Consider the following 27,841-nt stretch of genomic DNA (forward strand, 5'->3'; position numbering starts at 1 on the left):
TCCCATCACACACCACATGCTCTGTGCACCCCTGCCCCTGCCATACCCCAGCCCTGCAGGGCTGCCCCCTTTCCCTGCAGGCTTGCTCCTGTCCTAGCAGACACCCGCTTTCTTCAGGGCCCATCTGGAAAGCCACCACTGCTGTGATGGCTCATGGCACATCCCTGCCCAGCTTTAGTCCATAACTGACCACATGGCGTTACACTGTGACTACATCTCTGTCTTTTCCAGCAGAACATGGGCATCAGCAGGGCTGTCAGCCCAGTGACCAGTGAGCCCAGGGCGAGTGCAGAGCACGGACAGGTGAGAGCAGCAGCCACACGATCCGTGCCCGAGCCACGCCATCTCAACTCATCATGGAACCCAAGAGCTGAGAACTTTTGGCCAGCAAACTTCCCATGAAATTAAAGAGTCTGACTGATCACCTCAGTTCTGTAAGTAAAAACCACAAGAGGGTACAAAACATCAGGAAGACCAGAATTTCTTTAATAATGAAATAATTTATTTGTTAACGGTGGAACAGTACAGAAGTTTACATATACACAGCAAAGATTCTCTAAAACATGTAGTAGTTCTAAAAATGCATGTGCTAACTGTAGTAAAAAGCACCATTCTCTAGATCTTGACACAGGATTTACATTGGCTTCATATTTACACCAAGAAATAAACATCTGGAAACAATTCCGTACTCTCTCATCTGCTGCTCCCCTGTTTAGGCTGTGTTTACTAGGAAGATGGCCCCAACATTGATGGTTAACAGCAATATTCCCAGAGCACCAATTCCAGGGACAAGGGGTAAAAGGCAAGTTTGGTTCGCAGGTAAAAGCTAAAATGAAGAATGCCCCATCAACTTACCACCCTCCCCAGAATAAGAAATCAAAATAAAAAATTTGGATAAACCTTAGAATCGGGTGCCTCACTAATTCTCATTTTATGATTTTGAGAGAAGACAAAGATACTCAATTTCTTTAGCCAGTCAAGAGCTGACTCTAGAAGTGCCAGACAGTTATTTCTTCTTTCAGAAGAATGTAAGAAAAGCATCCATGGAACAAATATTGAGGAAATCATGATAAATCGCATATCGCACACACACCCCTCCCCATCCCCAGATCGCTTTGAAAACAAAACAACCCATAGTCACAGAGATCTAAATGAGAAAAACCACCCCGTCTGCAAGGATCTTTGGGTCATCTTCTCCCAGAAAGGATTTGAAAACTCAGTAGCCAGCTACCTAAGCATGCCGCATCCAAGAGTTAGACACAGGAAAACAACAACAACAACGCCAAAAAACAAAACCCAGATTGACCTGCAGGAAATCGCCTTGTGGCAGTTGACTTCCTGGGGTTCGACACACAGCAGGTAGAGGAGGAAGGCAAAGCAGCTTGGGAAACAAGCAGAGAAGGAAGAGAAGACAGATTCAGGAATAGATTATAAAGCACAATGAAAGTGGTATTCTTGCTGATACAGTATGGTATAAAAACCTAAATGTGTATGTATATACTTTTCAAAAATAAGTTTTCTCTTTAAAGGATGGGGCAGAGGCAAGAAGAAAAAAAGCCCATAACGCCCATTTGCAACCCCCCAAGACCTCGCTAGACAGTTATTTTGAGCACCACCATCCTACCTAGTTGACACTTTTTTTTTTTTTCACCCCACAGCCTAGGATCTGCTCTTGGCCACTTTGGGGACGGATCAGAGAGGCCCACAGGAAACCCAGGTAAGGATCCTTTGTTTCTTTTGAAAATAAGCAGAGGTTAAAGGACCACGCTTTCCTTAGAAAGAAACCTGCTCCAGGGGCTGAATGCCAGGTCAGGGCCCTACCACAGTGCTCAATTTTGAATTGACCCTGAAATTGAGTCTGGGGTAAACTGGGAAAGGAATTTAGATCCTGCTCAAAATAGTGATTCAAAGGGCATCACAAACTAGCATTAGGTCTGTGACTAGACACAGGAGTCAGCGGTCACTAGCAGCACCTTGAAGAATTCAAGATCTTTGCTCAGCAGCAGAAAACCCACACAATCCCCTGGGTGCTTTGCCATTTTAAGCCAACAGGCGGAGAAAGCTAGGCTTTCTGGGCTGTTCACAGAAGCACACAGACAGTTTTCTCACTGCACAAAACTGGACTACATACTCTTCTTATCCCATCTGCATTGCAATGGTATCGGTGAAGAGTATAGATTTCTCTTGTCTTTTAAAACCAATTTTACATAAAAAATATGCATGTTCCTATATTTACACACATCTATAGTTACGTACAATTGTCAAAGTCTTAAAGGCTGGGGTTTCTATCTTTGCCCATCCCCTCCCCCCCAACAACCCTCATAGAAAGGTTTTTCATTTTTCTTTAAAAAACCCTGAACAACCAAAAAGACTTTATAGCTCTGAACAGTCGCGCTGGTGGATCAGTGAATGAGAGGACAGGTTGGCAAATCAGGGCTGCTGATAGCCGCGTGGGGAAGGGGAGTAGCTGCCTCGGGCTGAGTTTGCTGGTCCTGAAGATTACAGTTTTGGTTAGAGAGAGGCCTGGCTGGCATGCCGATTCGGTCCACCTCAAGCTTTTGCAAAGTAAGGTCTAACCCTGGTGTCAGTTAATCACAAGTGCATTAAAAATATATCCATTTCCACATTATATATGCAGTCAAATTGAAAAGGACCAGACAAACAGTGCAAAGGTCAAATAATTACTGTTTTATATTGGGACAGTACATTTCAGATTTCAACCAAAAGACAAAAATGCAGTTTAACTTAAACACAGAAAATAACGGCATCTCTCAGATGCCTTATTTCTAAATCGAACAAATACACAAATTCTGTTCCCTTCCCTCCCCCAAAGCAAGCCCACCAGCTTTGCCCAAAGTCTTGAGTTTTCGATGCCATTTGGCATCCAGCATCTTGGCCTTGTGACGGGCTTCAATGTAGCAATTAAAACGCTTGAGAGGTCTAGCGAATGCCATTCGAAAGGGACCTCAAAGTGCAGATACATCTTTTCAAACGTTATAGGCTGAGCTGGCTCTTTGAACACTATCACTCTGCTTAAATTCAGGAAGCAGGCTTTAAAAATGCAAAAGGCATACAAGTTGTATTTCAGTGCAAATCTTCAGCTGGTCATTGGAAAAGATTCCAAAAAAAAAAAAAAAAAATCCTCTGTGTCACCTGCCCCCCCCCCCCCCCCCCCCGCAAAGCTGAAACTCAGGAAAAAAAAAAAAAAACAGAACAAAACAAAAACAGAAGTACAGATGACTTTGGAATCATTTAAAGAATCGACTATTTCCAATTAAAAATTTTAATACATTAGAATCATTAAAATGAAAGAACGAAAGTAATCTTGCTTTGTTTAAACCACTCTAATGAATGAGCTTCCGTGTGGAGCACGTTTGAACTCTGAGTCGTGTAGAAGGTGGAGGTGCTGGAGGCGAGGTGAGGCGAGGCTGGGGGGCCAGAGACCGCAGGCGGTGGGGGCTCGGGGCGGCCACCCGCCCGCTGCTGCTTCAGCCGTGGAGCCCTTAGGTTGCAGTGCGTCTGTGGATTTTAGGAATGTTCTTGTCACTTTGTGACACACACTCTGTTTCAGCGTCACAGGTTTTACAAATGGTTCAAATTCAATGAAAAAGATTTGCCAGAGGCTGAAAACCTCGACCTCAAAAATATGAATGCAAAAATATTAAGGGGAATGAACCAATTTTGTAGATACCTACATACAAAGTTTCTAGAACATCTATAAAAGCACAAAGTCATAAGAATTTGTTTTCCATTACATTAGTTTATATAAAATGAATAAATAGTATTTATAGATTTAATGTGTCTTATGTACATATACATGTGCTCTGTTTTAGCTTAAATAAAAATGCTACAAAGTGGGAGACCACTTGAGGGAGAAATCATAACCAAAAAGAAAGATCAGCCTTTTAAACTAGCAACCCCAGAAGCCTCCATAAAGAAGTTTCTGGGTGTATCCAAAAATAAGGAGAGGAATTCTAATAACACTGTACCATCCCCTCCTGTTCACCTGCAACACAGGGTAGAAATGTGGACTTTTCCTTTCACTGATGGACACTAGCTCAGCTAGCGCCAAAGCTCAGTTATTGCTGAAAGTTAAATAGGAAAATAGATTAGAGTTGGACCCAATGTCACTTATCTGGGGGTGAAAAAAAGGCATAATCACTTTGTGTTAAGTGGGAAATGGAGATCTCGTTTATCTCTGAGGTAGGAAAAAAAATGTTCCAGAGACAAGTAGCATAACAAACTTTGAGGGAAAAACGTGCCTTGGGATAGCAGTACGCAGCGCGGTCCCAAGAACACCGCACACAAAGAGATTGTACCGTCTTGTTTGTGACAACAAACGCTGCTGGAGCTTGCATGAGCTGTGCGACCCCAAAGACGTGCTCTAGCACGGTGTCCACTTCCAGGCGAGAACTACTGCTCCCATCCACACGCAGCTGGCAGGGGCGCAGGGTGAGCAAGGGGGGGTGGGTGAAGGGTGTGTTTTCTGGAGGTGTTCCTGACTCCTCACTGGGGTGAGGTCCACGGTGAAGTGCTCTTAAATGCCGCTTTCAAAGCTTACTGTGGAGTTCTGAGATCAGGATCTCAACTTTAAAAGTTTGTTTCCTTCCATTTCCTAAGCACAAGACACATTCGGACATTCCTGCTAGGTGAGTAACATAGCCAGAAAACTTTAAGACAGGTATGCTAGACTACCCGGGGACAGTAAATAAGGTGGGGGAGAGTGCTGGGTGGTGAAAGTTGCTTATTCGGTCTGAGAATTCTTGGGTGCTTCAGAGTGATTGGAATGTACAGTCTGGCAGACGGATTTTTATGGAGAGAAAGAGAAACTAGTGGATGCAATCAGAAACCCACCATCCTAAGCACTTCCTGGAAAACGTTTACAGAGCTGGTTCTGGTACAGGTGGTACACGGAGGCTGACGTGCAAGGGGACTGTGGGTTGGGTCTGATACGCTACCTAATCCGCTCGGCCGGCAGAGCCCTCCGGGAGGCAGCCGCGGCGACCCTGCGCTCTCAGAGGCCCAGACACGTCTTGTGATTGTCCTGGAGCTTTATTCTCTTCATGCTGGAGCTGGAGTAGCCCTCGTCACTGCCCAGGCTCTGCATGCTGCCCCGCTCGTCCGAGTCGCTCACGCTGCTGCTGCTCCAGTCCAAGTCACCCGTGAGATAGTCTGTGCTTTCAACGTCCACGTCGATCTCTTCTGTGGGGAGGACAAGAGACATGGGTGGAGGCGTGCCACGGGATGCTCGGGCCCAACCGCCAAGCCAGACCCGCCAGGCCCTGTGCTGGAGCCCCAGCCAGAGTGCGAGGAGGTAAGAGGGACTCGTCACTGGGGGTCCAGTTGGACATCGCGACAGCTCAAGTGGGCCAGGTCTCTGGACACACACACACACACACACACACACACACATGGCAGGTGCTCACCCCTGTCGGAGTCCGAGCGCTCCGAGGAGACCGTGGAGCCAATGCTGTCCATCCGTATCCTCTCGATGCCCAGCTTCTCCAGCTGCCGCTTCAGGTGCCGCTGCTCTCGCTGAAGCTGGTCTATTTGGTGAATGGCTTTTCTGTCACAATCTTCAAGTTTCTGCAAGTCAAAGGGGGAGCTGTTGGAGCCCGCAGGCCAACTTCCAAATGGGCAAGGACTCTGCATCTTGCCTTTGAGCCCCCTGACAGGCCGGCTCTCCTCAGAAGCCCTTTGGTATCTCTCGTCTGGCTTCTCCCAGGGCAGGATGGGGGCCTCCTGCCTTTGGCTATGCTCCGCGGCACTGACCTCGCTGTGGCTACCTGCACGGTCACAGGTAGGGATCTGGGGGCTGAGCTCGGCCCCTCTAATGCCGGGGAAGAGCTAGCAGCCCCCCATGTCTGTGGGGAACACCCTGAGCACTGCTCTCTGAACTACAGCCCGCCACAGGCCAGGAGCTGTGACACAGCCGTGCAGAAGGAGGGTTCGTCAGCTCTGTGTTCTAATGATATCAACACCTGAGTTATTCCAGATCTCAATTAACTTCTGTTCAGTAGCAGGAAACAGTCTTTGCAAGTCCTGATTCCAAACTGTCCAACATAAGAGCTTAAATGCATTTCCAAAGACCACTTGTTTTTATGAATCTGTTTAACTGTGGTTATGTTGCTCTAGACAGAGGTTCTTTTTCCCTCCAGAATTGTCATGAAGGCAGGCCACTAACCATAATTAAGGAGACATTTGTCCAACAGTGACTAAAGGGTTATTGCTAAACGGTGAGTTCCGGCTGTGGCTTGCGACAGTCTACCACTTTACTCTCTCACCTTTTGCTCTTCAAGCTACGTGCTACACGCGGACTGTTTCAGACCCTCTGGGAGGTGCTAGGGATACAAGGTGAGCATAAAGACCTCGTCCCCTCCTCCGACAATGGAGACAACCAAACAGTCACACAAACCATGGTCAGATGACAACTGTGATAAGTGCTAAGAGAGAGAAAGATATCCAATAATAGCTCAACTGTTGCAGGAAGGACGTAAGCAGGTCAAGAAAGGCTTTCCTGAGCTAGTGATACCTGTGTTGAGATCTAAAGGATGACAAGAAGTTAACTAGGTGAAGAAGGGAGGAGAAAACATACCAACCAGAGGGAACAGCACGTACAAAGGCCCTGTGGTTAGAGAGCATGACAAGTGCAAGGGGCTGAAAGGGCACAGGGCCCAAGATGCCGCTGTACAGGCAGGTGAGGGCCAGGTCATGCAGCCTGGGGCAGGCCTGCTGACAGACTGCCCTGGGCCACTGAAGAATTTTAAACGGGGTGACATGCTGACTTGGGCTTTGGAAGGATTACTCTTGGGAAGCACATAGCTTAGCTCAGAGGCAGCTAGAGGAATACAGGGAGACCTCTGAGGAGTTCACGGCAGTAGATGGTAGGGTGAAATGGGAGTTAGCCTGTGAAATATTTAGGTCTTGGAGAGGACTCATATGGCTAACAGAGCAAGGGATAGCAAGGCTGACCCTGAGTTTTTGGCTTAATCAAACGGACAATTAGAGGACCCTTTAACTGCTGCTACACAAGGGTGAGAAATACTGAGTTGGGTTCTGGACATGTTTGGTTTGGGATGCCTGAGATCATCAAAGAGGCAGGCTGGAGGATGATACACGTTTGCTACCCCTCATCAGCAGACAAGTCCTTAATGGACAGGTAAAGCTAAAAATGAATCCCAAGGATCTTCTTACCTTTATGTGCAATTTGGCTTTTGTCAACAAACTCAACGTAGTGTGTCGGTTCGACTCGGGCCCAAGCGGAACCAGCCCCTTCAACTTCTCCAGGCACAAGCGAAGATGGGCCCGCCTACAAAAACAAGGTCACGGTAGCATTGAGAATTTCACAGTGGGCCAGAAGGTGCTCTGGAAGAACAAGTTCTAAAAGAGTAGGACGTTGCCCAGGCCCAGGCCAACACCACCAATGACCTTTGGTCAAACAAACATCTTTGGACATTGGACAACTCTGGTGAAAGCCACAGAGAAGCCAAAACTGGGGTTTTCTCATCTCTTTATAATACAGGTGTGTTAGGGAAGGGACTAAGATCTACTCTTATTAGGCATATTTGTCAGATTATTTCCAAGTTTCTGGGTTTGGATGTGACCTGACAGCACATGCCAGGGTTTGAATCCTTTCAACCCATACTTCCTCTTTTCCCATTCATGGGCCACTAGAACTCGAGCACTGCTGTATGTAGCATTAACACACACGAATGGCCTGTGTGGTTACTCATTATAGCTTGCTTTAGAATAGCGAAGATAAAATCCACTTAAGTCACTAACATGGAGACCTGGTTAAAAAAATTATCGTGTAGCTATCCGGCAGAATACTATGCAGCTATGAAAAGAACCAGAATGTGCTCTACTTACTACCAGGAAAGAACTCTCAGATACATTGTGAAATGAAGAAAAGCAAGATACCATACCATGCATACAACATGCCATCTCTGGACAAAACAGAGGAAAAGTAATTATGTTTTTTCCTATAGACATAAAATCTTGAACAATAAGTAAGAAACTAATCTAACAGCAAGGAGAGAGAAGTCAGGGAAGAGGTGGGGATAAGGTAATATTTACTGAATGACTTGTAACTTTTGGCTTTTCAACTCTGTAAACTGTTCAAAAGTACATTAAAGAAAATGAGGGGCGCCTGGGTGGCTCAGTGGGTTGAGCCTCTGCCTTCAGCTCGGGTCATGATCTCAGTCCTGGAATCAAGCCCCGCATCGGGCTCTCTGCTCAGTGAGGAGCCTACTTCCCCCTCTCTCTCTGCCAGCCTCTCTGCCTACTTGTGATCTCTGTCAAATAAATAAATCTTTTTAAAAAAATAAGCACATTGTAAGCATTGCTACACTACACAGCCATGCAGAACAGCTAGAGATAACCACATGTGGGCCCTGGAGGGGTCCCAGAGGCACAGTGGGATAGAGCGGGAAGGGAGAAGGCCCAGAGGCGGCGGAAGCCACAGAAAGGACCTTTAGTCACCGACCAACCAGAATCCCTAAAGTTTTGGAAATTAACACTTCATTTCTTTGTGCTTTATTTGGGAACCTAGCAGATCCCATGAAAAACACCTAGGATTCAGAGTTTTTGCCTCAGCCTACCACATCCTAAAAGCCTTCACAGGCCATTCCAACCCATCGTGATTCCTCCATTTTCTGAGTACTTACTGGTTTATACTAGTCAAGGGGACATTCACTGTTCTGCTGGAATCATTTGGTATTTGCTACTTAACCACTCATTCATCGCAAACTCCTCAGAAGGTTGGACTGCTGCTTAATCACTGCTGAGTTACTATGGTGCCTACCCCTCCCACTTCCTTAATAAATGTCTGCTGAGTGGGTTACGTCACTATTCAACTAGACCATAAGCTTCTGGAGGACACAGTCCATCTCTCCTCCACCTCTGCTCCTTCAACAGTGCTCCGGCTCCTGGGGTTTTAGATACATGCCCACAGCCCACACACAACCACCCAGAGCGGAGTTCCTGGGAGCCTGGGAGGCTACCAGCTGAACTGGGAGACAACCTTAAAGCTTAATTTGCTCCCCTTGCCACTTTTGACCATATTAGTGAAAGTAAAAACGGCTTCAGAAAGCTCCAAGAGGTCCATATGTATGATAACAACCAAGGAAGTTCCTTTACACCCTTCATACCAAGATTTCGGGATGTTCCTCCCAAGGCAGACCTAACAAATGGTGCATTAGACATCCTGATGAGCCCGTGTCTCATCTGCTTCCAAGCCTCCTTCTTTGTCTAGCTCTCAGAGGAGCTGTCCCAGACTCTCCGAGGGCCCTTGAAGCCTGGACAGATTTGAAGAGCACAGCATTTGCTGTTGAGCTAGGAAGATTTAATGGCACAAAAATGCCTTACTCTTTGATAAGACTTCCACTTGCCCTGAAACCCTGTCCGTGCGGAATGGCCACAAGCAAAGGGTCCCATTACAGGTTTGCTCCACCTACCACTGCAGGAGGGAAAAAGCAAAGCAGAACCTGTGTGTAAAATGGACCTGTTCACCTTGGATGATAACATTCAAGAAGAGTCATGAAAACAGATCATATAAGAAACACCATGAGAAGGTAAAGTCAATTCTACAGTTATCCAAATTATTTCTCCCAAAGTTTACAAACAAATTGTCAAGTTAGGAAAAAAAGTTCAAAAATTAGATGTAGACATTTTTCAGTTTAACTTGTTACCTGCAAAGACAGCATGATTCAGAACAGAGTCCTATTAGTCATTTTATGATGTGGGTTTATCTGCAAATATGAGTATGTAAATTTTTTAGGAAGTTTGTCTACTGATAAAAATATAATAAAGTCATCTTTCCATGCATCGTCATTTCTAGTTCTATAGGGAGTCTAGCCCTGAAAAGTATAATTCTCACTACCCAAATGTGGGTTTTTCCAAAGAACACTTCAAGTTGTGAAACTAGAAATAAGCCATTTGACTAATTCAAGCTAAGGATAATACGTGTACATTGAGTGGTTTTTTTTTTGGCCTGGTTCTATGAAAATAAGACCAGAGCTTTTCCCATAATTTTGTCGAGATCCAACTCCAACTTCTGTCCTTGGTAGTGCCTGCCTTGGCCTCCTCAAGTGCCCAATGGCTGCCCTGCCCACCTGCCTGCAGACATCCCCAGGCTGGCACCTGGGCTAACCACAGGGGAGGGATGAGGTCTACGGAGTGGGCTCAATTCTGTCATGTAATAGCGAAATTTGACTCCCGAACCAGATAAACAAGCCACGAGACCCCTCTGTCAAAGCTGCCCTTGAGGCTCCTCAACCCTGAGACACACACGGGCATGCTGCACCCGGAATCTGGAACCCCTCAGCCGACCTTGAGAGCACCCAGGAAGCACGAGATCTAGAGCAAGTAACACAAGCACCTGCCTCAGCTCTTCCTCCCCAGTCCGGACGACTCCCCTGGCCAGGGCTGTGGTCCTCAAGGAGGGGGATCAGTGTCCCGTTTTGAACCAGGTCTAACTCCCCCTTGGGGAACCAGCAGAGGTTCTGCCACACGTACTTAACAGGAAGCTACTCCATACCCCAGTCTGCTCCCCACTGAGACCTACTCCTGTCCCATCTTCTTCAGCCAGTCCTCTTCCGGGTGCCAAGAGCCGCCTCCCAGCTCCCCGCCCTCCAGGAGAAGAGGGTTGTGCCGAGTCCTGGCTCCCTCCTGCTCCCAGCTGCCTCTTCTGTTTGCGCCGATCCAACTGCTTTGTTCCTAGGTCATAAACTTTGACAAACTTCATGTGCTGACTCTTCAGAAATACTGCTTTAATTATTCTGAAGGGACAGATACACCTTTGGTCTACAGTGGCATAAAGAGACCAATCTTTGATCTGAGCTATAATCAGTAATGCTCAGAATCCAGTGTGCCCTGTGACTAGGGATAACTAAACTAGATACAAACTACAGTTTTTCTTCAGTTAAGATTTTGAAAAGGATCTCAAATTCTATTTTTGTTTTTAGCTCTTTTAATAGTCACCATACAACCAAATGACAGCGTAGTATGTAAGAGCAAAGGTTTGGGACCTTGGGTTTGCCACTGACTTCCTGGGTGACCTTGAGCCAAACCCTTCACTCCACATGGCACCAGCTTCCTCAGCAGCAGACAGGAACACCATGCCTGACGGCACCGGTATATTAACTGGGACAAGGTATGGAAGTCCCTGGCCAGAGTCTGACAGGAGTGCTCGCTATGTGGTAGCAGTTATTCTTTCAATTCTAGCTTCTTCTGTAGACAAATAATTACAGGGAACAAACAGATTTGGATAGCACTATAATATTCCTCTGAAAATAGAAAGGGGACTCAAAGTGTCTCACCAGGTAGATAGAGGCTATCTGGTAAAAATCCAAGTCTTCCTTAAAGAAAACAATTGTAACCTATTTTCTATGGCAATACAGATCTTGCTTATGCTAAAGATACTATTTTTACATTAAAAAAAAAAATCAAGGACAGTGAAGGAGACCATCAACAAAACCAACCTACTGAATGGGAGGAGATATTTGCAAATGCCATATCCAATAAAGGGCTAGTACCCAAAATATATAAAGAGCTGATACAACACCACCCAAAAAATATAATCCAATTAAAAATGGGGAGAAGACACGAATGGACATTTCTCCAAAGAAGACCTACAGATGGCCAAAAGACACATGGAAAGGCGCTTGACCTCACTCATCACCACCTCATATCTCAGAATGGCTAAAATAAAAAACACAACAAGTGGGGGCGAAGACGTGGAGAAAAAGGAACCCTCTTACACTGCTGGTGGGAATGCAAACTGGTGCAGCCACTGTGGAAAAGTGTGGAGGTTCCTCAAAAAGATAAAAATAGAGCTACCCTATGATCCAGCAATCGCACTACTGGAGTAAAACAACTAAACACTAATCAAAACAACTTATAAACAGCAGCATTCTCTCCAACAGCCCAAGTATGGCAGCAGCTCAAGTGTCTATGGACAGATAAATGGATAAGGAAGATGCAGTATAAATATACACATGACACAGTATTATTCTACCCTAAGAATGAAATCTTCCTTTGCAATGGCGTGGATGGAGCTAGAGAGTATAATGCTAAGTGAAATAAGTCAGAGAAAGACAAATACTGTATGATTTCACTCACATGTGGAGTTTAAACAAAACAAATGAGCAAAGGCAAAAAAGAAAAAAGAGGCAAACCAAGAACCAGTCTCTCAACTAGAGAGAACCAACCTACAGTTACCAGAGGGGAGGCGGGTGGGGGATGGGGGAAATCGGCAAGGGGCATTAAGGAGGGCACTTGGGACGGATACTGGGCGATGTGTGGAAATGCTGAATCAGTCATATTGTACACCTGAAACTAATTATTACACTATGTTAACTATACTGGAATTTAAAAAATTCAAAAACTCAGCAAGGATCTTATAAAGCTAATGCATGCGAAAGAAAAAACTTCTTGGCCACATGTCATGTAGAGTGTTGGGTAGAAGGGAGCCCAAGGCTGGGGCAGGGGCCCCTGAAGAGCACCTGACCCTCCCTGCTCCTGCTGCCCTTCAACAGCCCAAAGAAAATACAGCTGCAAATACTGACCTTGGAAAGCCAAGCACATCTCTGGGTGTGCTGTCTATAGCCAAAGCACCTATAATCTCTCTCAAACAACAGCAAGAAGAAAGGAGAGCATATTTAAGAATGAACTTAAAACAGCTTTGGAAGGAAACTATAAAACTTTGCTGAGATACATAAGAAAATCTGAGTAAATGGAAAAAAGTGGCACCCTCCTAGATATGAAACTCAAAAGCAAAGATGCCAATGTTGCCCAAGTCTGTCCATAAATTAAACCTAGTTCCAGGAAAAAAAAAAATCCTAAGTGTTCTTCTTAATGCTGGGACTCATGTAGAGTTTAGACTCTACAGGAGTCTAAATTCCATCTAGAAGAACACACGTACAAGGGATTGCCAGATTTTTGAAAAAGAAGAATGAGGAGGAATGTGCTATACCAGATACTAAATTGTATTATAAAGCTTTAATAATTAAAAAATACAGGAATGGGCAGACAAATTAAGTGAACAGAATAAAAAATTCCCAGAAACAGACTGAAGATATAGGTATGAATTTAACATATAACAGAGGTAACACTGCAAATCCTTGGGAAAGGAATGAATTATTGAGAAAACAGAAATAGGGAGACAGACATCAAAATAAATTCCAAATATATTAAAGATTTAAATATAAAATATTTATATTTCATATTTAGCACACTGCTGTCCGTTTGATAGCACACTGTTGTCCATTTTCCCAAATCTTGTCAGCCATGAATTATGGAAAACTAAATACCCAAGTGAAAGGAAGTCATTAATGAGGCGGCTCTGGGCTGCTTGAGGCACTGCCACATACCAGAGCTTGGGCACTGACAGAAGGCACCTGGGCCAGCCAGCACGCTCTTAAGACAGTTCTGAATACGGGGTGCCTGGGTGGCTCAGTCGGTTAAGCGTCTGCCTTTGGCTCAGGTCATGATTCCAGGGTCCTGGGATCGAGCCCCACATCGGGCTCCCTGCTCAGTGGAGAGCCTGCTTCTCCCTCTCCCTCTGCCTGCTGCTCTGCCTACTTGTGCTCTGTCAAATAAATAAATAAAATCTAAAAAAAAAAAAAAATAGAAAGCTCTAAATGCTTCTCTCTTTATTTCTGCTCCCAGACTTAAGCTCTCTCTAGTCTATCCATGTCTCTCTCCCTCTCAGGCCAGCAGATTTGTCAACTGGGGAATAAACTGGGAAAAGAGTAAGATCAGAAGTAGATTATGCCATCTGATAGTGCTCCTGAATTTGCTAGGTTACCCAAAAAGTTCTTCCGGACTTGAACGTGGTCAGGAGTGGGAATGGTATCCAACGGGGCATATGTGCAACTAAATGCTTTCCTTTCATAGTCAAGTATAGGACAGGAGACAAAGAATTAGAAGGTGACAACAGAGTGTACAGGATGGCAGCCAGTGAAGGGGGTAGATAAGTTCACAGGTAGAAATCTGGAAACATGCACTTGACTCTTTCATTCATTTACTCCAACTACATTTCCCAAGGAGGATTACTGTGTACTGCTACTTTCAGGTGCTTGGATACAATGCTCAGTTAGATCAAGTCCCTGCCTTGGTGCTTCTTAAAATTTAGTTGGACAACAAAAGTAAACAAATTATTGAAGAATTATTGATCTGAACTACCTTCAGGCTATGCCAAATAGCAGCTCTCACTGAAAGTTCTAGAACAGGCTCCCCTTTGCCCTCTATAAAGCCTATTCTTTCTTTTCCCTCACCCATATCTTGACTTACAAGGTGTCAAGCTTCCACAGAACATCAGAACCTGTTTTTTAAGATCTTATTTATTAATTTGACAGAGATCACAAGTAGGCAGAAAGGCAGGCAGAGAGAGAGGAAGGGAAGCAGGCTCCCTGCTGAGAAGAGAGCCCGATGTGGGATTCGATCCCAGGACCCTGAGATCATGACCTGAGCCGAAGGCAGCGGCTTAACCCACTGAGCCACCCAGGCACCCCAGAACCTGGTTTTTTCCCTTTCCAAATAGATCACATTCATTTCTTCATTCATTCACACAAAGACTTCCTACATAGCCGACTGTTCTTTCATTACCAAATAATGGGAAAGATCAAGACTTTCATTTCATGTTAACCCACTGGAGCCCAGAAATAACAATGTATCTGCAGTTGCTGATCTGAGAGTAGAATCTGGTATCTTAGGCAATCCATGTCCCTTCTCTTTGGGAAAAGCCCTACCTAACAAAGATACACGGTACCTCACTGAGTACTACTTTTCATTAAAACTGGGCTTCATATTCCTCACCAAAGGGAAAAAAGCAAACAATAAACAATAGCTGATTTAACTGTAAAGTTTCACCATCTTATTTCCTAGCTTTGTATGGGCACAGATTTAGCCAATTAAATAGCTTCATAAATTCTACAGGATAGATGGAGGTTTAATAAAAATTTCAGATATGCTACGTATGAGCTGTATCGTGAGAAAAAAAGGTTTAGTATAGAATAAGAAGAAACAGATCATCTCATGGGGTCAAAAATTACTCCCTAAAAGTGATTACAGGTCACAAGAGATCCCTCCTCCAGATTTGGGGTTAAGAACAGAGCCTTACCTGCTCAAACAAAAGGTCCAGGTGAAGACTACAAGTCATGCTTTGAGGGGAAAAAAAAGGACTTTCCTCCTTTCCCGAAAATGTTCCCTTTATAAATAATTGCCAGATGCATCATTATTACCAACTTAATTAGAACCTAGGAAGGTTTGAAGATTTTTGATAATTGTGATAAGGAATCTTTATAAAAGATACAGAGATAGTTCTATATGCTAGCAGTATGGGAACAGGTCACTTGATGAACAAGGCATAAATAGCAATTCATGGTGGCTACATTTTGAAGTTATAAGATCACTTCTTCACTAAAAGTATGAAATACATAGTATATTCATTAATATGTCCTTTCTTGAGACCAATTTTAAAAATGGACACAATATATATCATGGCTAGTACCTGCTAGCTTTCTCACCCTTTGACTATTAATGCTTATGACAAAAAGTCAGGCAGTGCCCCCAGTGCTCCAGCGGGGACTGGAAATTAGTTGAATAAGCAGCATAGGTTTTTCTCCAAGTTTTTCCAAGGGCAGATGCCATCTATCCAAGAGGTATAGTCCAAGAAAGACAGATTCTAGAGGTACAAATCTGGGTGTTCTTCCATACCATCAATGTAGGCCAGATTTGCACACCAATAACTACATCCCTTCTTTGTAATAACCAGGCCATGCCCTTAGCCCCATGTGGCAACAAAGTAATGCAGATTTGTTACAACACCCTAGAGTGAAATCTGAATGTGGTCAAGAAAGTTCAGAAACAGTAGGAGTGGCGCAATGCCTACCACAACTTGGGCCCAATGCAAATGTTACACCCCTACCCTTTTCCGATAGGAGGAACTTGGCCATTTGGAAAGTGGAAATAATGATAGAGACCTGCAATCAATTAGAATATCCTGCCAGAAGAGACCTGATTGCAGGGGTTTCTCATACCAGACCAGAGGCCACTGAAATACTGTTAGACCAAATGAAAATAATAGCTTAGATCAGGCTGCTGAGTCCTCCCCACAGAGTGCACACAAAAATCTTTTGTCATGGGGTCAGAAGACTCTAGCAGAGGTAATCTCTCTAGACCAGCTAGCTGCCTAATTCCAGCAAGGCCTGCATATGTACCATTCCAGAAAAACGAGTGCCTATTATTAAAGATTCCAGAGCCTTCTTTTGAAAAAAAGTCCAACCTAGCACCTAACTCCTGACCCACTAACTATAGCTTATATGCAGTCAGTGTCCATTTGCTAAAGTGCTACTGAAAGGCATTGAGACCAGAGGAATTCCCAGAAAACAGACGAATTATTATCAACAAAGCCATATAACAAGAAGATTCAAAATTTTCCTATATTCCAACAAGAGTTAATTAGTAATTATAATGGGAATGCAATAGTGATTTAAAAATTGGGGTGCCTGGGTGGCTCAGTGAGTTAAAGCCTCTGCCTTTGGCTCAGGTCATGATCCCAGAGTCCTGGGATGGAGCCCAGCATAGGGTTCTCTGCTCAGCAGGAAGCCTGCTTCCTCCTCTCTCTCTCTGCCTGCCTCTCTGCCTACTTGTGATCTCTGTCAAATAAATAAATAAAATCTTAAAAATTCATATATATATATATATATATATATATATATATATATATATATATATGTTGGAATACCTCTTAAAAGAAATATACAAGATGTACAGGGAAACACTGTAAAACTTCAGAGAGAAAATGGATCTGAATAAATGAAGTCACATACCAAATCCTGGATGGAAAGAGCTAATACGTGAACATGAACTTTTATTTATTTATTTTTTAAAAAAGATTTTTATTTATTTATTTGACAGACAGAGATCACAAGCAGGCAGAGAGGCAGGCAGAGAGAGAAGAGGAAGCAGGCTTCCTGCTGAGCAGAGAGCCCAACGTGGGGCTCAATCCCAGGACCCTGAGATCATGACCTGAGCCGAAGGCAGAGGCTTTAACCCACTGAGCCACCCAGGCACCCCATGAACGTGAACTTTTAAAAGGTTCATTTATACTAAAATTATTAGATTTTGATTTTGAAAGTCCCAAAAGGATTTGGATGTTGGGGAGATGGACTGACCATACAATTCACAGGGAAAAATAAACTAGTGAAAATAGCTAACAACATGGTAAAATAAAAAAAAAGAAAGAAAAGGAGAAGGGAGTAGGGATTTGCTTTACCAGATCTCGAAGTGCATGGTAAAACCTCAATGACTGAAACAATATTCACTGGCAGAGGAAGAGCAGAGCAGATGATCAGTGGAACAGAAGAACCAGTCTAGAAACGGACTCAGCCACAAATAAGGATTTAGTATACAATAGAGGCAGCAAGTTCAGACAGTGAGAGAAAATGGATTCTGTTAAAGGAAATGATAAACTGGACAATAATATGATACTCAAAGGGGCAATCTCATTCATATATATCCTTCACATATAAAATCTTTTCAAAGGGGAAAAAGAATGCCCGAGTAGAAAATTGGGCAAAGTTTATTAACAGGCAGCATAAATACAAAGAGGTAAGAAAATGATTTGACTGTGCTAGTGATGTAAGAAATGCAAATTGAAACAAGTTGTCTGTTTTTACTTTATACGTATCAACTTCATAAAGGTCTTAAATTATAATATCACCTTGTGAAGGTATAAGGAAAATACAGCAGATAATCTGCCCGGTGGGCAATCTAGCAGTCACATCGAAAACCGTAACAATGTGTATATCATTATTTCCACAACTATAAATTTACCTTAAGGATGTAATTATGGTGGACAGAGGTTTACCTACGACATAGTTTAAGGAAGTACTGTGTGTATTAGCCAAATACAGGAAAGAACCTACAGCAGGAGACTGGTTATATGAGTTACCACCCATCTGTAGGAGGGAACACAGGCATTTACTAAAAGTAATGTTAGAGAAGGAGACTGGAAAATATTCATAATGTAGCTTGAAAAGAAGATAGATATTATTTGCTGTGGTATCCCATGTTGATTTAAAAAAAAAAAAGGCATGCACAAAACCTAGATGGGTACAGAACTTAGTAGGAATATTAGCAGCTGTTACTATTGCAAGACCTAGGGCAGGTGATTTTTATATTTTTTCTGCTTTCTGGAACTTCCCAATTTTCTACCCTAAACTAAATACATACTTTTAACAATTTTACTTATTCATGAGAGAGAGAGAGAGAGAGAGAGAGGCAGAGGCCGAGGGTGAAGCAGGCTCCCCACAGGGAGCCAGACGTGGGGCTCGATCCCAGGACCTGGGATCATGACCTGAGCTGAAGGCAGATGCTTAACCATCTGAGCCACCCAGGCTCCCCCTAAACTATATTTTTAAGTTATTTTCCAAAAGCAACTGTGGCGATACACTTCAAAGTTCCACTGCTGTCTTCTGGCAGCTAGAATTATGGATGATTTAAATTGTTCTTAGAAAGACTTTCTATAGTTCTCAAAATTTTCGGTAAGATTATTATTATTATTTTTTAAAGATTACATTTATTTGAGAGAGAGAAAGAGAGAGAGCAAATGCGAGAAAGATCACAGAGGGAGAGAGAGAAGCAGACTTGCCCCTGAGTGGAGAGCCTTAGGTGGGACTCGATCTCAGGACCCCAGGATCATGACCTGAGCTGAAGGCAGATGCTTAACCGATGAGCCTCCCAGGTGTCCCTGTAAGATTAGTTTTAAAAAGAAAAACCATGGGCGCCTGCCTCAGCAGGGAGCCTGCTTCCCCTCTCTCTCTCTGCCTGCCTCTCTACTTGTGACCTCTTTCTCTGTTAAATAAATTTTTAAAAAAAATCTTTAAAAAGAAAAACCATACACTCAAAAGTGTTTCCTGAGGAGGCTGGATCCACAAGGCCTAGCCACAGTTCCAGGAAGCACAGGGGGAGTGACAGCCACTCCCATCTAAACTGATAAACTGAACCCTCCACCCCAGGAGCGTGGGCTTCATCGGACTCTATTCCCAGCACCTAGGACCCAGCATCTTCAGCCCTCCAGAATGCCTCATCTAGAGAACGGAAAATACAGGCCTTCTAGAATGGTGGAGGTGGGGTATTTTCCTACCTACACCAAGGATAGTGAAGTGGTAATGTTGAGTATATTGTCCTCATAGTGGAGTCCTGACGAAGACCAAGTCCAAGTACTCAGAATCTCTAAAGTGCCACAAAAAAGGATTCTGTTTAAAAATCTAACCCAAGCAGGGGCGCCTGGGTGGCTCAGTGGGTTAAGCCGCTGCCTTCGGCTCAGGTCATGATCTCGGAGTCCTGGGATCGAGCCCCGCATCGGGCTCTCTGCTCGGCAGGGAGCCTGCTTCCTCCTCTCTCTCTGCCTGCTTGTGATCTCTCTATCAAATAAATAAATAAAATCTTTAAAAAAAAAAAAAATCTAACCCAAGCATAATCAACTCTGCAGTATCAAAGAGGAAAACAAATTCCCATTGTTGAAAGCTCTTTTCCTAAGGTTTTTCTTTCTTTCTTTTTTAAGAGTCATGTCAATCTTTTTATATGATGTTTTAAAGTAAAAAATGGTTAAAGTGCACACGCACTTGGCAAAGCAGGATTCTCTTATGGGCACCAACTACTAAAACCAGGACGACCACAGCGGATGCTCAGCTGACTTCAAAACAGAAGATTCTTAAGCATCTACACTCATACGGGGAGAAAAGCGGAGCAACTTTAAGTTCCTCTCCTGGACTGCAGCAACCAATGTTTGGTTAAATTAAGAAATTTGAGTCTTTACTTCCTTCTTTTCTGTTCACATGCTCTGGACTAGAGAAAGAATTATCAAGACCTTAAAAGACCGAATTCAAAAAAAAAAAAAAAAAAAAAGGACAGTAAGGAAACTAGATAACTCTTCAGTGAGCAAAAGTGGACTAGTCACACAGAAGCTGTGTGAATTAGAAGCAGCTTGCTCAGTGGGGGCTCCAAATCTAGTTTTCTAGATTCTTTGCCTCCACAGCCTCTCATGTATACCTCAATCTGAGCACATAGTGTGTTCACTGAAATGGTCTCTCCGTCTTTCCCATTAGACAGACTACATTTCTCACGGATGGGGACCATGCTGATCTAATACCCCCAGTGTGAACTCATTTAATACCTAGTACTGAGCACAAGTTCTAGAGACACTGTAGGCAAAAAATAAACATGGCTGAATGGCTAAAAAGTAAAAATAACATTGTGTGGCATTCTTGCATAGGTAAAAAGCATAAAGTAGTGGTAAGTGCAAGAGCCCTTACCCAAAGGGGTAAAATTTTCATAACAAAATGACTGTCTAATGGAATAATAAAAAAGTAAATGCCTAAGTAAAGTGGGGGAGGAGAACTAGAAGACTTTTCAGCAGAAAGAGTCCCAGTTTACTCAGTTCACCCCCAAGGCAGAAAGCTGAGAATCCAAAGATGAGAAAGAGAGGCCACATCTGACTACCTTTCCACCTTAAAAGATATTTTTGAGTTCCCAATTCAAGAGCCGGAAATCCCTAAAGCAAAAAGGAAGCTCTGACTTCAAACACAGTCCCAATCACAGAATAATTAAAAGGGAAGAAGAGGGATGGGAGCACGTGTGCAGTGAGGCACACACAGAATTCCTTAGCGGAGTCACGCTACGGGTTCACCCTGTTCCAACATTCTCCTTCCCAGTAAGTCGGGTCTGCCCTTTCCCGGCGGAACGGGTCATTCAGATCCTGACTTTCAGAGGCAGGCTCCCTCTTCAAAGAAGGTTTGCATGAAATAACCATATGTATTTGCAGAACCATCACTACCCATCATCATCTCGCTCACGCAGAGCACCGAGAAAGCCACTCAGCCTGAACGGGTAGCCTGTATTTCAAATTGATGGGCGCTCGGAGACCAGAATGAAGCCTGTTCAATGGTTCTCAGCCCTGGCAGCACATGAGAATCACCTGGGAGCTTTTAAAAAAAATACTAGAGCAGAGTCTCAACCCAGACCAATTAAAGCAGAATTGCTAGGGGTGAGGTCTGAGCATTGGTTTCTTTCTTTCCTTTTTAAAGCCCCGCAAGGAATGACTATTATTCTCCCCCCCTCCACCCCAGCATAGTAAAAGTGGTTATTTCTTTTTTTAAGTCTTTATTAGAGATAAAAGATTTTTTTTTAAATACTCCATGGAGAGGGATAGTTTTGATTATCTAAGATTGACAAAATGATAATGATGGTTGAAGCTGGGTAATGGATACACAGAACTCGATTACATTATTTGTTCTCATATATTTGAAGATTTCTAGAAGTTCTTTTATAAAATTGGCAGAAATAAAATCTGTTCCTTCTCCCCACGTGTATAAATGTAATTTAATACAAAAATATTTTAAGAAAACATTAAAATAAAAACTTCGCAAGCAACAAAGTACAACCAGAGTCAAGATCCACTAGGCTACATCGTTGAAGGAGGGGCAAACCAAATTTAAAAAATAAAGATTCAAACAAACAGCAAGAGGCAATCCAGGTGAGAGAGATCAACTCAGGCTCAGCCAGATGGATCCCAGGGAGGGTGGCAGGCCTCCACTAGTGAATCACCATCTCCAATTTGTGCTATGCATATATTTGCCTGAATTTTGAGAATCTTTATTCACAAGTAAACTGTAAATACACACACATATGTATGTATATTTATATATATCTGGGTGTGTACACGATTTAAGACAGAACTACCGATTATATTCAGCAGCATGTCATTTTTTTAAAAACACTATTTGTGGAAACATGGCTCATGACCTAAAACGCTTTGGCCTGTGAAACAGTCACCCAGGAAGGCGCTCCTTAGGAGAAGCAGGTGGCAGGAGTGAGGGGTGGGGGTGTGGTTTCTGGAACCTGCAAGCCCTTCGTCTGCCTAAGTGATTTAGGGGCAGCGCTGCTCAGAGGACCGACTGGAGGAAAAGTCTTACATCAGGTGTTGCTTGTGGGAAGAGCCAAGAAAAAACAGCCAAGTCTCCAAAATCAGAGGACATATCAAAAAGACCCCCATCCCACCCCCAAATCCCCAACTCACCTATTCTTCTCCATTTCATTGTGAGTTGATCTGAAAGAAGAAACAGTAAGAAAAGAGTGAGATTCTTCTGGTCTTAAAGGACTGCTTCAACACCAATACAGTTATTTTAACTTCTCTCCAGAGTTGGTAGGAGAGAAAACAGAAAGGGAAGGAAAACTCAGTGGGCTCTGCTACACAAATCAGTTCCTTTGATGAGTTAGATAAACGTAAATATGTAAAATAGAGTTCAAGGACAAGTGGCCAACTTAAGAGGCATGCAATCCCTGGTGGAAATGTAATCCATTTTAAGAAAGGAAATAAAAGGGGTCTATTTATACAAAGAGAAAAACAGCTGCGCCATGTGATGCGAATTCAGGTTCTAGACAGTGAAGAAGCTTTCTTCAGGCTGAGGGCAAAAGAGTGGTGATGTCACCCCCCCTGAATCCTGCAGTTTTTCTAGGTGAGTAGATACACCAAATTTTTATGCTAAATTGCTTAACAATAGGATACAATTTTAAGTGGATAAAAATTATCCCTCATCCCTCAATCTTTCTACTCCCTGACGTAATTATCTGATCATGTCCACCCTCCTGAAAAACGCTACTGGTGAACAGCTCCCAGAGGATTTCGGGAAGGGGCTTCTAAAACTGAGCTCCACATAAAGGCGATACGGATTGGTTTAAAGCCACAGTGAGGGTGAAATGTGAAGTCTAGCTTTGCCACTGACTGGTACTGTAGAAGAAACAAAATCCTTTACCATTTTGTCCTTGATTAACCTCTCTGTAAAATGGGAGTAAAAATTAGTGTCAATTATCTACTCAACACACGTAGATCAATGAGGTAGCAACTGTAAAAGTGATCAGAGAGCCTTGGACGAAAGCTGTGTTCGATGTGAAATCCTGTTATTAAAGTGTTTATAGCTGACCCTGAATATAAGGCCTGGTCTAAGAATTTATAGACAGGTTTCCACAGAAGTCACAGGAAGCCAGTCAATATGGCCACTATAGTGTCCTCCTCACACAACTCCTCCCTAATTATAAACTTGAGGAACCTCCCAGCATTATAAAGGAGCTGAATCTTGACTTTTTTTCAAGGAAATTCTCTGGAATCTAACCAGGAGACAGCGCCCTGGCTCAGGCCAGAACCTTCTGGGCCTACAGAGAAATTCTCATGGTAATCACAGAGAAACAGGACCTCTGTGAATGCTCCACCACTCATTTATACCCGGGGGGGGGGGCAATCACACCCAAGTTCATTCACACCAGAAAAGGCTGGTGGGGTGTGTGTAGGGGTTTGTAGTCTCGGAATGAGAAATTTCCAATCCAGCAATAAAACTTCTCTTCCACAAGGCTCCTGGGACACCAATTTTTATTAATGAGGAAAACTGAGAAAACAATGACAGTATTTTAAGTTTTAGAGTATTTGTTTTCTAGGTAAAGGACCTCAAAATTGGTTACTGTAAAAGCTTTACATTGATTCGCTTGGTTTTCCTTCAGCCTTCTTCAGTTACATTTTTCTGAAGATTTACTTCCTGCAATGGCTGGCAGGATATCACAGTTAACAAGTTGGGCCCGCACTACAAACCTTTGGCTTTAAAGCACGTGGCATTTTAGTTTTAACAGGGAATAACAAGTTCAAAGTCTGACAGATTTTTTAAAATGCATGAAAGTATATGACAGCAGTTGGTCAGGATTTCCCTATCTAATTGTAGGCAAGGACCATCCCAGGAAGGTGGTGGAGAGAAGGCTGGGTATTTGAAAGCGTATCATCTCTGATTACAGAGAATAGCACGCAGGGCACTCTTACCAAAAATTTCTGGATTCTTTGAAGCTACATACAGGAAAAATTCTGAATCCCCAAGATAAACTTTTTAACAAATTCTGTAGGGAGGACAACTCCTTCTAGACTTTGAACAGTTTTGGAAACTACAGATCTTATCTGATTACTTTAAGAGTCTTGAACACAGGGACCTAGGTGCCTCAGTCGGTTGAGTGTCTGCCTTTGGCTCAGGTCATGATCCTGGAGTCACAGGATGGAGTCCCACATCGGGCTCCCTGCTCAGTGGGGAGTCTGCTGCTCCCTCTGAACCTACCCCCCCTCCATGCGCTCTCTCTCTCAAATAAATAAATAAAATCTTAAAAGTACTGAACACATTATCATTTTTACAAGGGGACTTACATGTAATGTCACCATTTAAAATATATTCTTACAAGGGGCACCTGGGTGGCTGAGTCAGTTAACATCTGACTCTTGATCTCAGTTCAGGTCTTGGTCTCAGGGTCATGAGTTCAAGCCCCACACTGAGCTCCACTCTGGGCGTGGAGCCTACTTAAAAAAGAATATATGTGTATATATATGCCCACAAAAAGATAACTAAGCCAAACTACAGAGTGTATGAGAATGGGGAAAGTTCTTGGGTTCAAAGAGAGTCTCCATGTCAGCTCAGCTATATACCCCTGTTGCAAAGAAGAGCTAGGAGGCAGGTCCTGAACTTCTCCTTTCATGAGTGCCAAAGCCTGCTCTACAGTTTAACAAAATAGACCTTTAAAAACAACTCTGGATTTCAGTTCTAAATAACTACTAACTCATTTCAAAAATCAGTAGGAAAGAAAAAAAGATTTCACTCCCTGTATTCCAGTAGTTCTCTGGATGATTCTGAAGCGATCAATATTCAAATTTCATTTTTGTTTTTTTTAAACAAGCAACTAGAGAAACTGGATAAAATCTGCATTTTTAGTTCCCAAGAAGTTGGATATGTGGCTAAATCTTATTTTTTTATTGTCCAAGTAAAAGTAGTCCCCTGACTCTACAACCGAAGAGCACAGCACTTCAACCTGAATTAACAAGAATAAACTATTATCTGGTGGTTATGTAAACCAGCAGTAATCTCGCCATCGCCCTTACCTCAGTGCAAAATCCTGACCATACATGGCCTTGGAGAGAAGTCTAATTCAAATCAAAGGGGTCAAACTGCATTCTCTGGGGCGATGTCTCACTGCTCAGGTAAGGGTCATTCCTTACCTGATCACATTTAAACAAAACCACCTACTCTTGCTTCATGTTTGCTTGGTGCCGTCTCCAGGTTTAATTAAGGTCTCTCTCAGAGATCCTTGCACCACTGACGATATGACACTAACTCTTTAATGGTCAAGAACATGGGAAATTGTGATAGCCGTTCTGTAACCATGGAAAGCAAACCAAACCCATTAACAGAAGACAGCTTTTCCAAAACTCAGTAGTTATAGCTATTTTTTCCATAATAGCACTGGATAGTAAAGAGAAAGAGTCTGTTTCTTGGCTTGCAGTTCTCAACTATCATTATTTTTCTTTCCTAATCACCTTTGAGGACCAGCCTGCTTCTCTTTCAATATCCCTTTCTCTTCCTCTCCCCACCACTGAACCTCTTCCAACTTTCCTGTGAAACTTAGGGAAAAATTAAGTGCTAAAGATTAAGCCTTGACCAGCAGAGTGGACAATTCCTTCCAAATCATGAGTGGACAAGAATAAAAGTAACAAACGCAGTAGCCTTTTCAGGAAAAATAAACAAAAAGTCTTCAAAGTTCTTCCAAACAAAATTCAAAGAATACTGTAACAAAATGCAACACAGCTAAATCGTTTTATACCACTGCATAATGCAAGTCAATATTAACATTCTTCTTATAGGCCCTTAATACCCACACACACATCTATTAGCTATCACCTTCAGGTAATGTGAAACATGGGAGGGAAAGGAAAAGCCACGAGGTTGTTAATTACCAGGTTCATCCCTCAGGTGCCTTCTTATTCAAGAGCTCAGCACATGTGTGCGGCTCACATCCTGTGGTTCTACCAACACTAAGTACAATGGGTTGAATCAAGGACAGAAGCAGCAGCAAGAGCAAGTGAGTTTTAGGTTTAAGTGGGACCTTCTGGCTTTTAGTGGTCTGTATTATGCCACAGAGGCTAACCAAATACAGTTACTTGCAGCCAGGAATAAGGATTCTAAGTCAGTGATGAAAATGTGAATGACTATTGGAATGAAAGGTATAAGTAAATAGACCGAACAGATTTCCTAGCTAACTTATATTTTAAGGGCAAAGAAGGGAAAAGGGGGAAAGTAACATTAATAGAGTACATCATAGGTAGCAGGAACTATACTCAGGGTTTTAATGTGATTTCTCTGACCATTAACCACATACTTCCCAGTGAAATTCACAGATTTTAAGAACCAGAAGGCTAACATAAAAGGGTTGTGGCATATTAATATTTTAATATTAATCCTCCATCACCAAAAAGGCAGGTCTTAACCTCCATCATTCCTCTTTGCCATTATAAACAGATTTAACAGTTTATGAGACAAACCACTGCATTTCATTTACATGTCAAATATGAAATCTTACCACCTAAATTGGATACTTCAGCATGTTTATAAAATCTTCACGATGAAAAGTAAAAGAAATGGATAATGTCCAGCATTTTCAATTATAAAAAAACCTGCCTTTAATCTGAAATTTCTGAAGGCAACATATTGTCATTGTTCCTAATCTCACTGGAAGTTTCCATAGATTTTTGTTCCAAAAGGGAAAAGCAAAATAAGGTTAAAAAGTTCATAAAGAAATATAAAACACGTCCACTTCTCTCTTCTGTCCCCTCAACTCAAACAGAAGGGCTCCTTCTTCCAATGGCTTAAGACCATGTGTGCCTGACTGAATCATGATTGCTACTTAATGTATTTACTGGGTTAGAATCACAACAGGCAACTTCCATTCTGCAGTTTATATCATCTGCAGTATAATCTAAAAGAGAAAGAGAAATATTTACCAAATTACCTGCTACTGCTGTTATTCTTCTTGGATTTGTTCCTCCGTTTTAAGGCATCTCTGTCCTTGTTATTGTATGGTAACATGGAGGCATAACCATGTTCAGCTTCTAGAAAACCGAAGGATCCAGTTAATGAATGAGCCTAGAACATTCAATACTCTCTCCCCTCTACAGTATTTCCTTTTTAAATTTTATTTTTCATTAAAAGAATATTGTGTTGAAACAAACGATGCAAGGTGGAATTCTTAGAACAATGATTTTTTTTTTTTTTAATTGTGTGAATACCCTCAGTTCGGAGCAGGTGTAAGAAGCATTCCAGCTGCTCATTGTTGAGAAAGACACAGCAAGTAGCTGAGCTCACGGAGCTTGGGTTCCCCACTGGCAACGTCCAGCAGGTTGGCGTGCTTTAAGTGGGACCAGCCTCGGGCGAAGGTGCGGGGCAAACACCCGGAACCCAGAGGACGGGGAAGGGGGCGCGCAGGGGAATCGCTGCTCCTCCGGCTGGGAGACGAGGCGCCGGGCCCACTTGGGGGCCGGTCCGGACGAGCCCCGGTGGGGTAAACCAAGGGTCTGGCCGAGAGGACTCCAGGCACCCCATTTGCTTTGCGGTGGGGGTCAGTGCTCGGGACTCCGGAGGCAGCGGCCCCTTTCCCCCCTCATTCATTGCCTTTGGGGCAGCAGCGGCCTCCCTTCCGACCGCGCGTGGGGAGAGCTGGAGGGGTTGGGAGCGCTCGCGGTCGCGGTCTCTGCGCCTCCAACCACCCCCAGAGCGGCTGGGCGCCCTTACCCCGCGGCCAGGCCCCTCAGAGCCCCCGGCCCCGGCTCGGGACGGACCCCTCCCGTCCCCGTGCACCTCTCTCCCGCCGCTCCAGGTAGTCAGCCGCCTCCAGCAGCATCTGGATGTTCATCCGAACCGCCGCCGCCATTCTGCACCGGGGGCCGGAGCCACGGGACCAACCCCCACTGCCCACGGGCTCG

General features: G+C 43.5%; 1 protein-coding gene across 1 annotated transcript; it reads right to left on the reverse strand.

Moving 5' to 3' along the window:
- Positions 1 to 4,448: 4,448 nt before the first annotated feature.
- On the reverse strand, positions 4,449 to 27,841 carry MXD1 (MAX dimerization protein 1). Its single transcript, XM_032873719.1, has 6 exons — positions 27,717 to 27,841; positions 26,872 to 26,971; positions 22,085 to 22,114; positions 7,195 to 7,309; positions 5,427 to 5,586; positions 4,449 to 5,202 (listed from the first exon to the last, which is right to left on the reverse strand). Exons 1-6 carry the CDS (start codon positions 27,787 to 27,789, stop codon positions 5,015 to 5,017), a joined length of 666 nt encoding a protein of 221 aa, XP_032729610.1. The 5' UTR covers positions 27,790 to 27,841; the 3' UTR covers positions 4,449 to 5,014.

The sequence above is a fragment of the Lontra canadensis genome, unplaced genomic scaffold, assembly GCF_010015895.1.
Source record: "Lontra canadensis isolate GAN:19392208 unplaced genomic scaffold, GSC_riverotter_1.0 scaffold50, whole genome shotgun sequence".
NCBI lineage: Eukaryota > Metazoa > Chordata > Mammalia > Carnivora > Mustelidae > Lontra > Lontra canadensis.

Bases quoted from the DNA above. Each gene is read 5' to 3' on its own strand.
- MXD1 (XM_032873719.1), bottom strand. From the start codon at position 27,789: ATGGCGGCGGCGGTTCGGATGAACATCCAGATGCTGCTGGAGGCGGCT. The intron at 26,972-27,716 runs GTGCACGGGGAC...TCGGTTTTCTAG, and splicing joins CCTGGAGCGGCGGGAGAGAG to AAGCTGAACATGGTTATGCC. The intron at 22,115-26,871 runs GTAATTTGGTAA...TTCTTCTTTCAG, and splicing joins AAGAATAACAGCAGTAGCAG to ATCAACTCACAATGAAATGG.